Source organism: Loxodonta africana, chromosome 10, assembly GCF_030014295.1.
Source record: "Loxodonta africana isolate mLoxAfr1 chromosome 10, mLoxAfr1.hap2, whole genome shotgun sequence".
NCBI lineage: Eukaryota > Metazoa > Chordata > Mammalia > Proboscidea > Elephantidae > Loxodonta > Loxodonta africana.
This window is the reverse complement of record NC_087351.1, coordinates 72,398,503-72,412,238: the sequence shown is the minus strand read 5'-3', so window position 1 is coordinate 72,412,238 and position 13,736 is coordinate 72,398,503. Positions and strand designations below refer to the sequence as shown.

General features: G+C 35.0%; 1 protein-coding gene across 1 annotated transcript in view; it reads left to right on the top strand.

Annotated features, from left to right (window-relative positions):
* C10H14orf39 (chromosome 10 C14orf39 homolog) overlaps positions 1–9,968 on the top strand; it is a 43,899-nt gene extending 33,931 nt beyond the window's left edge. The window contains exons 16-17 of the mRNA XM_003408689.3: positions 3,902–3,959; positions 9,689–9,968. Coding sequence (XP_003408737.1) covers positions 3,902–3,959; positions 9,689–9,891 — 261 coding nt within the window. The 3' untranslated portion in view covers positions 9,892–9,968. The remainder of the gene's footprint in view (positions 1–3,901; positions 3,960–9,688) is intronic.
* Positions 9,969–13,736: the final 3,768 nt, after the last annotated feature.

Here is a 13,736-nt window from a genome sequence, read left to right as displayed (position 1 = left end):
GCATTATCATCAGTTAATTAAAAAAGACTAAAAGAATTTCCTTTCTAATACTGATTTATACTCTTTAGTTACAGAAATCATGAGTAAGTACTTAATTTCTGTATTTACCAATTAAGACCAAAAGTTAAGATGTGCTTTATTTTACCAGTATTTTACAGTATAATGTAGTGGTTATGAGTAAAATGTGGAGCCACACTGCTTGGGTGTGTACTGAATGTGGGATTTTGGATAACTCTCAGTGCTTCAGTTTCTTTATCTGTAAATTGGAAATAATAATAGTTACTATATAGTTTCTGAATGTTAAATGAGTTTATATACATAAAGCATGTAGAAAAGTACAACCACTTAATAATGCTGTATAAGTATTTTGATGATACAACATAATATAATTTAATATAAATATTGTGTTGTTATTCATTTAAATTAATCATATTTAGCCAATTTTATATGGATTGGAATACTTTATTCTTAGGTCCCCCTATACTAAATTAAATAATTGAAATTTGGAATTTGTTGATGGATGATATAGCACTATGTATTTCATAGTATTTCATGTCTTCAACTTTTGTCTCAGTTTTTATTTAAATGTTTATTATAAAATCTGGCAATTTTTAGAAGGGGTTTGCGGGCATGAAAAAATAATTATCTAGTACAGTTGCTCAATTTTCATTTACAGTAGTCACATAAATACAAAATACATGTGTATAACCCTAACAAGAAACATGTACATTTTGGGTAAAGAAAACTACAAAAACTTTACTGAAAAAAATGATTTGAATACATAGAAAGATACATGAAGTACCTTTGTATAGGGAGAAAATATTAATGAAGATGATTTCTTTATAAAATAATTTATAGATTTAATTCAGTTTGAATCTAATTGAAATCCCAGCAAGATTGTTTGTCTTTAATTTTTTTTTTGTTTGTTTTGCTTTTTGGTAGAAGGATTGGGGGAGGAGATTGACAAAATAATTTTAAGTTTTCTGGGGAAAAGTGATCAAGAATAGCAAGAATAATCAAGAAAATTTTCAAATAGAAGATTGTTAATAAATTAAAATGGAATTCTAAAAAAAATTTAACCCAAAAGCGGGTAGAAAAGGAGGATCAGAGTATCGAAGCACAAATGGAACAAACAGTAAAATAGAAGACCAAAATAAGAACTTTTTAATAATTACATTAACCATTAATGGACTAAACACTCCATTAAAAGGCAGGGATTGTCAGAATGGATAAACAAGCAAGACCCAACTATAAGCTATCTACAGAAGATACATTTTAAATATAAAGACAAAGGTTGAAAGTAAATGGATGGAAAAAGATATACCATGAAAACTATAAGCATGAGAAGGTAGCAATGCCATATTAATATCATTTTAGGTGGTCTTAAAGAATATTACTAGTGGTAACAAACAACATTTCATAAGGACAAAAGGGTCAATTCACCAGTAAGAAGTAACAGTCACAAATGTATACAAACCTAATAACAGCTTCAAAATACATGAAACAAAAGTTGATATAATTAAAAGTAATATATAAAACATGAACATAGTTGGAGATTTTTAACACCCCTCTCAGCAACTGATAGATATTGGACAACAAAATCAATAAAGATCTTCTATAAGATATGAACGATATCAACGTCCTTGACCTAATTGACATTTATAGAACACCACATTAACAAACTGCAGCATATACGTTCTTTTCAAGTGTCCATGGTACATTCACCAAGATAGATAATATTCTGGGCCATAAAATGAGACTTAATAAATTTAAAAAGATTGAGATCATACAGCGTATGTTCTCTGACCGTAATGAAATTAAATTAGAAATCAGTAAGATATCTAAGAAAACCCTAAATACTTGTACCATGAAAATCACAAGAGAAATTAGAAAATACTTTGAACTGAATGATTATAAATATTCAGCATGTTAAAAAATTATGGGATGCAGCCAAAGTCAGAGCAGAATGTATAGCTTTAAAAATTTAAGTAATTAATAGAAAACAAGGTCAAAAATCAGTGATTTATGGTTTCGCCTTGAGAAACTAGAAAAAGAACAGCAAAGAAAATCCAAAGTGAGTAGAATGAAGAAGCTAAAGGAATATAAAAACAAATCAGTGGAAGGGAAACAAACAATAGACAAATTAACAAAGCCAAATTTGGTTCTTTGAAAAAATTGCCAAAATTATAAACTCCTAGCTAGACTGACAAAGAAAAAGAGAGTACAATTTATCAATATTAAGAATGAAAGAGAGGATATCACTATAGATTGTATGAACATTAATAATAGAATATTACGAAAAGGAAGATTGGTGAGGGGGAACTTCACTTTCTGCATATTAAAACATCGTATAAATGTAGCATAATCAAGATGGTGTGATAATGGCATAAGAATTGATAGATTGAACAACGGTTGTTTCTAGAAAGTCTTGAAACAAAAGAATGTGATAAAGGTGGGAGCAAAAATTAGTAGGGATAAAATAGGCACTCATCTTACACTGTACACCAATAGAAGTTACAGATTCATTCAATTAAAAAAAGTAACCATAAAATATTTCAGAGGAAATATAGGTGAATATTTTTCAGATCTTAAGAGGAGGAAGAATTCTCCAAGCATTAAAAACAGTGGAAGGAGAACCAAAAGAAAAAAACAAAAATTGGGGCTTGGTTAACCCAAACCCAAAAACCCAGTGCCGGGGCTTGGTTACATACAAAAACTTAAACTTCCATATGTTAAAAAGAAAATTAAGGGCAAATTGATATAATAATATAAAATATTTGTAATAACGTGATAGTCAATATCTTTAACATATAAAGAGCTTATATGCACCAGTAAGAAAAAAATGACTGCTTCAATAGAGAAATGAACAAGGTCTATTTGATGAGTGAATAAGTCATTGAAAAAGAATTCAAGGGACTAGGAAATCTCTGGGAAAAACAGCTTTTCTTATTAATTGTCAAAGATACATAAATAACGTGTAGAACAGTGTTTATTCAAGTGTGATTTACATTAGAAAAAAATTAGAAACAACCTAAATGTACAAAATAAAAGAATGGTTGAAAATTGTGTATGCATTGCCATCAAGTTGATTCTGACTCATAGCAACCCTATATTACAGAATAGAACTGGCCCACAGGGTTTCCAACGTTGTAACCTTTATGGAAGCAGACTGCCATATCCATCTCCCACAGAGCAGCTGGTGGGTTCAAACCACCGACCCTTTGGTTATTAGCAGCTAAGCACTTAACCATTGGGCCACCAGGGCTCCTTGAAAACTATAGTATGTCCATATGGTAGAATATTATATTGCCATAAAAAATCATGTCTGAAAAAAAGCAACATGGAAAAATGCTTACAATGTAATATTAAGAGAAAAGAAGACAGGAAGCAGTTCTGTATATAGCATGATCCTGGTTTTTAAAAGTCCGTCTTGCAGAGAAAGTATTCTTGTTAGCAAAATTTGATCTGAACTGACATGAAGCTGTCATACTTCCTATTATTTTCATGGGCAGAAAAACAATACCAAGAACCTAATTTAGTAAAGGCCTTTGTAATAAAGCAAAAGTTGACTTGAATATTAGGTCGTACTAGTAATCTAAAGTAGGAACAATCCTTAGTACAATGTATGTTGCCTGTTTATATTTTATCTATTGCCAGAATTAATAGGCCTTATTTTGTAAATAAATAGCAGGTAGTTTTGAAGATATATTTCTTTTTAAGCACAATAATGTGCTGTATAGAAAGTTAACGATTTTGTGTGCCCTAATTCTGAAGAACTAGGCTTTATGCGAAAGGTGTATCTGGCCACACTTGTTTTACATGTAACTTAGACTCAAGTATGAATGCTATGTATACTGTTCTACTGATTTCACAAGTATATTTAATGGAAATTATTTTTCAGTTTAATGAACGTTATTCTGGAGCAAATTTAAATTCTCTTTCATCACAACAAGAAATTGGTAAGTGCTTTAAATTTTCTGTGTAGAAAAACATGTTAACTACCCACTTAGTATTGGGTTTGTCACTTACTGATTTTCTTAGGTACTCAGTTTATCTTTAAAAATTACTGTTAGTTTTGTCCCACTCAGTGATCATCTTTTAGCAACTTAGCTTCTGCTGTCACTATATCAGAACTTCTTTTCTCCATGTCTACTACTGACTTTCCAATTAACAAACATTATGGGGTTTGGGGGATTTTTTTGCATTTATTGTTACATTCAGGCTTTTTGCAGCATTTGACACAGTTGACTACTGCCATCTTTCTAGAGTTTGGGATTTCTTCTCCTCTGGTACTTACTTTTCATTGGATATTCTTACTTCATCTCCTTTTGACTGGGGTTTGAACAGTGGACAAGGATACACAGTTGTTACAGGGCTTGTGTTTTAGTGGGAGAGATTTAAAATAGACAAATTAATGAATGTATGTCAGGTAATACATTAAAGAATGGTTGTTATGGGCTTGAATTGGCAGTCAAACTCTCAAGTTATAGTAAACTTAATCTAATAGTATATTTACTTAGCTTTGTAGAAGATACAGAATAGGAGATAACAGCAGGTGCAGCATCTTTATCTCAATGAGAGGCTATCAGCTGTCCAAGTATAAGCTTTCTTTTGCCGCCTCACATAGGGTAAGAGGCATGGTGCATGTAGGTCACCTTGACACAGAAAATCTGCTGTCTCAGTTTCCCTCCAGTCTTTTTTACCATCAGTCACGAAGCCCAAGCCTATATGCTAACTTATAATTCCTCCAATTCAGGTGTAGTTCCATACAGTAGATAAGGAAGACACAACGCTCCATACTTAAGTCTGTATTTTCAAAGAAAACAGTACTGTGAGAAGTCAGACTCCAAAGTCATTCTTCCAGGCAGGCCTGGATCAGCCCTGATTAACTCTTTACTCACAGGTGGTGATAAGTACTATGAAGAAAAGTAGAGTAAGGAGAATAAAGAGTACTTGGTTTGGAAAGGTAGTTACCGTGTAAAACCAGGAAATCAGGGAAGGTATCACTAAAAGGCAACATTAGAGCAGAGACCTGAAGGATGTGCAGGTACAAGCTATGGGGAAAAGTGTTTCAGGCAGAGAGTGCAAAGACCTTGAGATGGAGGCATGTGCAACATGTTCATGGAATAGCATGTAAATTGGTATGTTTGGAATGGAATAAGGAAGGGGAAAACTGGTAGGAGATCAAATCAGAGAGGATAGAAGGGGAGAGAATCATTTGTGCTTGTAGAACATTAAAGACTTGTTTTTTTTCCTAAGTGAGATGGGAAGCCGAGATGGGAGGGTTTTGAGCAAAGGACTGAAATTATCTGACAGGTTTTAAAAGAATTATTTTAGCTGCTATATGAAGAACACAGTACATGGAAGCAAGGATGAAAGCAAGGATAACGATTAGGATGCTATTAAAACAATACAGGTCGGATTCTGCATCCCACTTTGAAATGTGGCGTCTGGGGTCTTAAATGCTAACAAGCGGCCATCTAAGATGCAGCAATTGGTCTCAACCCACCTGGATCAAAGGAAAATGAAGAACACCAAGGCCACACGACAACTAAGAGCCCAAGAGACAGAAAGGGCCACATGAACCAGAGACCTACATCATCCTGAGACCAGAAGAACTAGTTGGTGCCCGGCCACAATCGATGACTGCCCTGGCAGGGAGCACAGCAGAGGACCCCTGAGGGAGCAGGAGATCAGTGGGATACAGACCCCAAATTCTCATAAAAAGACCAAACTTAATGGTCTGACTGAGACTGGAGGAATCCCGGCGGCCATGCTCCCCAGACCTTCAGTTGACACAGGACAGGAACCATCCCCGAAGACAACTCATCAGAAATGAAAGGGACTGGTCAGCGGGTGGGAGAGAGACGTTGATGAAGAGTGAGCTAATTATATCAGGTGGACACTTGAGATTGTGTTGGCAACTCTTGTCTGGAGGGGGGATGGGAGGATAGAGAGAGAGGGAAGCCGGCAAAATTGTCAAGAAAGGAGAGACTGAAAGGGCTGACTCAAGAGGGGGAGAGCAAGTGGGAGTAGGGAGTGAGATGTATGTAAACTTATATGTGACAGACTGATTGGATTTGTAAACGTTCACTTGAAGCTTAATAAAAGTTATTAAAAAAAAAAAAAACAATACAGGTCGGAATTGATGGTGGCTAGAATGGTTGCTGTGTAGGTGGTGAGAAGGTGTCAGATTTGGGTTATAAAGTATTCCAAAGGTAGATTTGGAAGGATTTGCTTATGGACTGGATGTAAAGATTGAGAGAAAGAAAATAAGAATGATGTCAAGGTTTTGACATGAACAACCATAAGAGTGGAATTTCCATTTACTGAAATACGGAAGGCTGTAGAAGTTGATATGAGATTGGCAGGAACTGGGAGCTTAGTTCTTGAACTGCTTTAATTACTAGATAATAAAGTGAAGTGAAGTGGAAACCCTGGTTGCGTAGTGCTTAAGTGCTGTGGTTAAGTGCAAAAGGTCGGCAGTTAGAATCCACCAGGTGCTCCTTGGAAACTATATGGAGCAGCTCTACTCTGTCCTATAGGGTCGTTATGAGTCAGAATCTACTCCACAGCAGCGAGTTTAAGGTGAAAATAAAGTAGGAGGTTGGATATACGTCTTAGTCATCTAGTGCTGCTATAACAGAAATAGCACAAGTAGATGGCTTTAACAAAATTTGTTTTCTCATAGTCTGGTAGGCTAGAAGTCCAAATTCAGGGCATCAGCTCCAGGGGAAGGCTTCCTTTCTGTCGGCTCTGGGGAAAGGTCCTTGTCATCAGTCTTCCCCTGGACTAGGAGATTCTCAACACAGGAACTCCAGGTCCAAAGGACGTGCTCTGCTCCCGGCACTGCTTTCTTGGTGGTATGAGGTCTCCAGCTCTCTGCTTACCTCTCTTTCCTTTTATCTCTTGTAAGACAAAAAGTGATGCAGGCCACACCCCAGGGAAACTCCCTTTACATTGGATGAGGGATGTGACCTAAGCAAGGTGTTACATCACACCCTAATCCTCTTTAACCATAGGCAAAAATTATGATTTATAACATATAGGAAAATCACAAAATGGAGGACAGCCACACAATACTGGGAATCATGGCCTAACCAAGTTGACACATATTTTGGGGGAACAGAATTCAATCCATTACAATATATGAGTCTGTAATTCAGCGGAGTGGAGACATTAATTTTAGATTTATCATAGGTGATACTTAATGCTATGAGACCAGAGGGAATCCACTAATTGTAGAATTCTTTAAATGTCTGCCATATAAAATTTTAAATCTGTTTACATTCTCTTTTTTGACACCCTCATTCACTTGACACTCATGTACTTCAGTGCTTCCAAATATAGTACAAGTAATGACCAAATTCATATCTTCCCCACTGACTTTTCTCCTCAACACAAAGGCCTAATTCCTGATTGTATAATCCAAATCTCCTTATATCCAAGGCCTTTGTAGATTAAAGACTCAGCATATTTGAAATCAAACTTGTTCTCCTTCTCATGCCCCTAAAAATATCTCCATTTTTCTAATTGCCAGGATTCAGAACCTCAGTGATAATTTTAACTTCTCTGTGCCTGTGACTACATTCAGCTAGTCACCAAGTTTTATCCGTTCTGTTTCTAAAATATTTCTTTTTCTTTTCAATTTTCATTGACACCAGCATATTTCAGACTCTTACTACCATTCGCTTGGGCTGTTGCAGTAACATCTTAACTGATCTTTTCATCTCTCAGTTTACCTATAGATTACCTTACTTAATAAATCTTCTTTATGCAAAGCACTGACTATGTTATTGCTCTAGTCAAATACATTTAGTGACTCCCCACTGACTATCAAATTATGCTCCTACTTTTCTAGCCTAGATCTAACATACCTTTTAAGCCTTTTATCTTATTTATATAACCTGTGCTTTGGCTAGATTAGAGAACTTGGTGCCTCTCAAATATGTTCACACTTTCTCCCCTACTTTTTCTTCTGGAAATCCTCAACATCATCTCTTTCCATCTTTACAGACCAAATTCTCTTCCACAAAACCTCTTCTTATTTCCTCTCTCACCCTTGCATTCCAAAAAGATCTCTCCCTTGTTTTTCTGAGTCTCTTATTCTTTTTTTAGATACTGTTTTACATTATACCTTCTATCACAGTTATTTATGAATATGTAGAAAAACTACTCTAGATCGTAGGCCCTTTGAGGCAGGGATTCTATTTTATTCACCTTTCAATTTCCCACAGCACCTACAATACTGCCTTACACAATATTCTGTTATTTTATTTACAGTGAGCATAGGAGTTTTGTGAAGACCTTATGTGAATCTTTTTTCCTCTCAAATTAAAAAAATTCTAATTTATTTATTCAAAGGAAGATTCAAGATTTTGTTTCTTTCTGGATCTATATTTACATTAATAGCTATTTTCTTTGCTTAAGTCTTGTGATTGTGTACTGAAGTCAGTGGAAAAATAAAAAAGGGAGAGAGAAGGAACTGAAGTATTTAGTAATCACTTCATCCATCCATCCATCCATTTGTCTATCCAACTTGCTTTTGGTTGGCTTAGCTCTATTTAGAGTGAAATAATCAAGATGTTTAAAAATATATGAAAATCTCAGAGTGGCACAAAGTAAATTATTTTGTTTAATGTACTATTTGAATTGGTTCTCTATTTAAAAAATGTAAATATTTTAAAAGATTTGTTTCAAGTAAGGATTTGGATTACTGTACATTTTTAATTGCTTAATAATAATTGATTTTAAATTATAATTAAGATGCTGAAAATGTTTTTTGTATTTATAGGTTTAAATAATATAATAAATGAAAAACAATATTTTTCCTTAATGGCAATTCAGAGAGTCATGAACGTGTATTTACATCTATATGTAAAGTTTACTTTAAAAATTCCTTTTAAAACTATAGAACTCTTTGCACAACTCTGTCAATTCCCTTGAACAATGCCATGAATAGTGTCGTGTAGTTAATAAATAATAGTTGAATAAGTTTGACTTGTACGATGTCTCTCAGATTCAGCATTTTCCTTCATTCTAGTCGCTAAGGTCGGGCTTTTATTACCTCTTGCCTAGACAATAGATATTTCTTCCTTTCTGTTATCCCCATTTCTAGACACTCCTGTTCCAGCCTTTCTACGCATTCTTTTCTGAGTAATCCTTATAAAGCACAGTTCAAATCATGCCATGTCTCAGCTTGAAAACCTTTAATGGCTTACTGTATTTTACCAAATAAAGTCCAGATTCTGTAGTTGGGTATTCAGCAATCTTTTGAAACTCATCTTGAGTAATTTCCTCTACACCTCTTTATTATTTCTCAGTGCTCCTGCCAACCCAAATTGATTTCTGTTATTCTTTACTTCCTGTGGATGCCTCTTTCTGTGCCTCTGTGCTGTTCTCTCCATATGAGGTATTTTACCCCACTTTCTACCATGTATACTAGTTCTTTGTATTCTTGAATTCAAATTACTTCAAAGTAAGGTTTAAGTTTGAGTCCGTTTTTAACTGTCCATAGTACCCAGGACAGTGCCTTGCACATAAAAGGAACACAGTTAAGTATCTGCTTAGTAGGTAAAGGATTCAATGTTACTCTATATATTATTGTGGTTATGTATATTGTAATTCAGTAGATTATACAAACTTTATATAACATGAATAACTATACTGTAATATTTATCTTTCTTAGGAAACTTATTTGGGAAATCAGAAGGAGAAGATGCTTTTACATTTACTTTTCCATCAGACTCGTCAACTCATACATTTGTAGCTGGAAAAGATGATTTTAGTTTTCCGTTTTCATTTGAACAGGATCAAAATGTCACATATTCTTCCTCTTTAAAAAGTTTTCCGTCTTCCTCACAAAATACAACACAATTTCCTTTTTTTTGAACTAGTTACTAATTTCTTGAATTATTTTACTGTTCTTAAATTATTTGCAGTGTAAATTTACATTATTATTAAAACATGAAGGCGATTAAATCAATAATAGATTTTTCATAGTTGCATTATCTGATTTTATTGAATATTTACAGAAATTAAGCCTATGTTATCTAATTTTGTTTTTATTTGTAACATTAGCCTTGGTTTTGATTTTATAATCCACATTCAGGGTAGAATCTTTATTAATCTTGATGGAATTTGATACTTTTTTTCTATTAATCTTTATTGTGAATATTAAGCCTGATTGTCCTCAGAACTAAGTTTCATTCTGGAAGTACTTTAGGTGCTTTAGTAAGAACAAGGACTACTTCAGGTCATCAGGAGACCTTTTAGTGGTAACTCTGCAGAATTAGTGCTGAGGTGGACTTTAGGTACTAAAAAATTATTTTAAAACTATTGGATTTTATTTATGCTTCACCATTGCATTGCAGGCCTACAGAGTGGTACTTTAGTAATAATCTCAAAGAATTTATGTTCTTGGTAGTGAATAAAGTCTGTGTTATTTTCTTCCAATGTAACGAATGGTAAAAGTAGGGTCAGTCAGTTATTCTGATATCCTTAATGAAAGGAAATTAAACATGAAGGTATAGACTAATTTCCAAAATTTGATTATTGTATCAATGATGACACTGTTTATTTTTTTCCTAAGGCTTTTTTTGCGTTTAAGATTTTGCTTCCTGTTTTCAACAGAAAATGATTTCATCTTTTATGTATAGTATTTGCTTGTAAATTAATTGTATGTGGGTTATGTGAGGATATATAAAATTTGATGAAATTAAATAAACATATTGCTTAATATCTTTGTATTTTTTTTATAAGTTGTATTGAGTTATCATATAATAAAGAATCTGAGTCCATTATTTTGGTATTTGATTGCTGACAGTTTTTAAGCCACACTCTTCAGTCTTCCCTTTCTGTCCCACAATGGGGCAAGCTGACAAGAAAGGTCCTCCTTTAGCACTGTCATGCACAGGAATCCTCACCCTAGCCTCACCCACTAACCACCGTAAAAACCCAAAGCCAGTTTCCTTTCTCTCTCTCAAGCCATTTTCTAACCTGCCTGAGAGGCCTGCCCTGTACTCCCCAGAAAGCCTAATTGTGTGAATAGTAAACCTTTTCATACCTTATTAGTCTCAACGTTTGAACCAAATTTTGGGTAAGGATCCATCTTGCTTCTTCAGGGTAGCTACACTATAAATTAAATTAAACCTTACCCAAAGACATTTAAGAAGTCAGAAGAATGATCTAACTAATGATGGAATTTAAGAAAACCTTAGACTGTGTTAATAAAAACAACAACAACCACCTTCAACAACTGGTTGAAAGATGAAAATTTCAGTGAAAAAGCTGGAGTTTTTGTTTTCATATCAAATATTTAACTTGACCCTGTAATTCATTGGTAGTTTTTGATATTATAAAGGCATTAACTATATATGGAAAAGGAGAAAAATATTGAAATTGGTTTATTTGGTGTTTATTAAGAAATTCAAAACTGGATTTAGCCTTAAACTGTACAGTGACTCAGTGGTTTATTTTTAAGCAGAGATATGCCTAGCATACCAGTAGAGTCAGACTTACCATGTATCAGCAAGGTAAAATCAGTGTTTTTTTTTTTTTTATATATATATAATTTTTATTGTGCTTTAAGTGAAAGTTTACAAATCAAGTCAGTCTCTCACATAAAAACTTATATACACCTTGTTACATACTCCCAATTACTCTGCCCCTAATGAGACAGCCTGCTCTTTCCCTCCACTCTCTCTTTTTGTGTGCATTTCCCCAGCTTCTAACCCCCTCTACCCTCTCATCTTCCCTCCAGGCAGGAGATGCCAACATAGTCTCAAGAGTCCACCTGATCCAAGAAGCTCACTCCTCACCAGCATCCGTCTCCAACCCATTGTCCAGTCGGATATGGTTCCTGTCCTGGGCTAACAGAAGGTCTGGGGGCCATGACCACTGGGATCCTAACAGTCTCAGTCAGACCATTAAGTCTGGTCTTTTTATGAGAATTTGGGTTCTGTATCCTGCTGCTCTCCTGCTCCCTCAGGGGTTCTCTGTTGTGCTCCCTGTCAGGGCAGTCATCGGTTGTAGCCGGGCACCATCTAGTTCTTCTGGTCTCAGGCTGATGTAGTCTCTGGTTTATGTGGCCCATTCTGACTCTTGGGCTCATACTTACCTTGTGTCTTTGGTGTTCTTCATTCTCGTTTGCTCCACGTAGCTTGAGACCAATTGTTGCATCTTAGATGGCCACTTGCTAGTGTTTAAAACCCCAGATGTCACTCTCCGAAATGGGATGCAGAATGTTTTCTTAATAGATTTTATTATGCCAGTTGACTTAGATGTACCCTGAAATCATGGTCTCCAAACCCCTGCCCCGCTACACTGGCCTTTGAAGCATTCGGTTTATTCAGGAAACTTCTTTGCTTTTGGTTTAGTCTAGTTGTGCTGACCTCACCTGTATTGTGTGTTGTCTTTCCCTTTACCTAAAGTAGTTCTTATCTACCAACTAATTAGTGAATATCCCTTTCCCACCCTCCCTCCCTCTCATAACCACAAAAGAATGTTTTCTTCTCAGTTTAAACTATTTCTCAAGTTCTTATAATAGTGGTCTTTTACAATATTTGACCTTTTGCAACTGACTAATTTCACTCAGCATAATGCCTTCCAGGTTCCTCCATATTCTGAAATGTTTCAGATTCCTCACTATTCTTTATCGATGGGTAGTATTCCATCGTGTGAATATACCATAATTTATTCATTCATCTGTTGATGGACACCTTGGTTGCTTCCATCTTTTTACTATTGTGAACAGTGCTGCAGTAAACATGGGTGTGCATATATCTGTTGGTGTAAAGACTCTTATTTCTCTAGGATATATTCCGAGGAGTGGGATTGCTGGATCGTATGGTAGTTCTATTTCTGGCTTTCTAAGGAAGTGCCAAATCGATTTCCAAAGTGGTTGTACCATTTGACATTCCCACCAGCAGTGTATAAGTGTTCTGATCTCTCCACAGCCTCTCCAACATTATTATTTTGTGTTTTTTGGATTAATGCCAGCCTTGTTGGAGTGAGATGAAATCTCATTGTAGTTTTGATCTGCGTTTCTCTAATGGCTAATGATCATGAACATTTCCTCATATATCTGTTAGCTACCTGAATGTCTTCTTTAGTGAAGTGTCTATTCATATCTTTTGCCCATTTTTTAATTGGGTTATTTGTCTTCTTGTAGTTGAGTTTTTGCACTATCATGTAGATTTTAGAGATCAGACGCTGATCCGAAATGTCATAGCTAAAAACTTTTTCCCAGTTTGAAGGTAATCTTCTTACTCTTTTGGTTAAGTTTTTGGATGAGCATAGGTGTTTGATTTTTAGGAGCTCCCAGTTATCTAGTTTTTCTTCTGTGTTCTTAATAATTTTTTAATACTGTTTATGCCATGTATTAGGGCTCCTAACGTCCCTATTTTTCCTTCCATGACCTTTATCGTTTTAGATTTTATATTTAGGTCTTTGATCCATTTTGAGCTCGTTTTTGTGCATGGAGTGAGGTATGGGTCTTGTTTCATTTTTTTTTGCAGATGGATATCCAGTTACGCCAGCACAATTTGTTAAAGGGACTGTCTTTTCCCCATTTAACTGTTTTGGGGCCTTTGTCAAATATCAACTGCTCGTATGTGGATGGATTTATGTCTGGATTCTCAATTCTGTTCCATTGGTCCATGTATCTGTTGTTGTACCAGTACCAGGCTGTTTTGACTACTGTGGCAGTATAATAGGTTCTAAAATCAGGTAAAGTA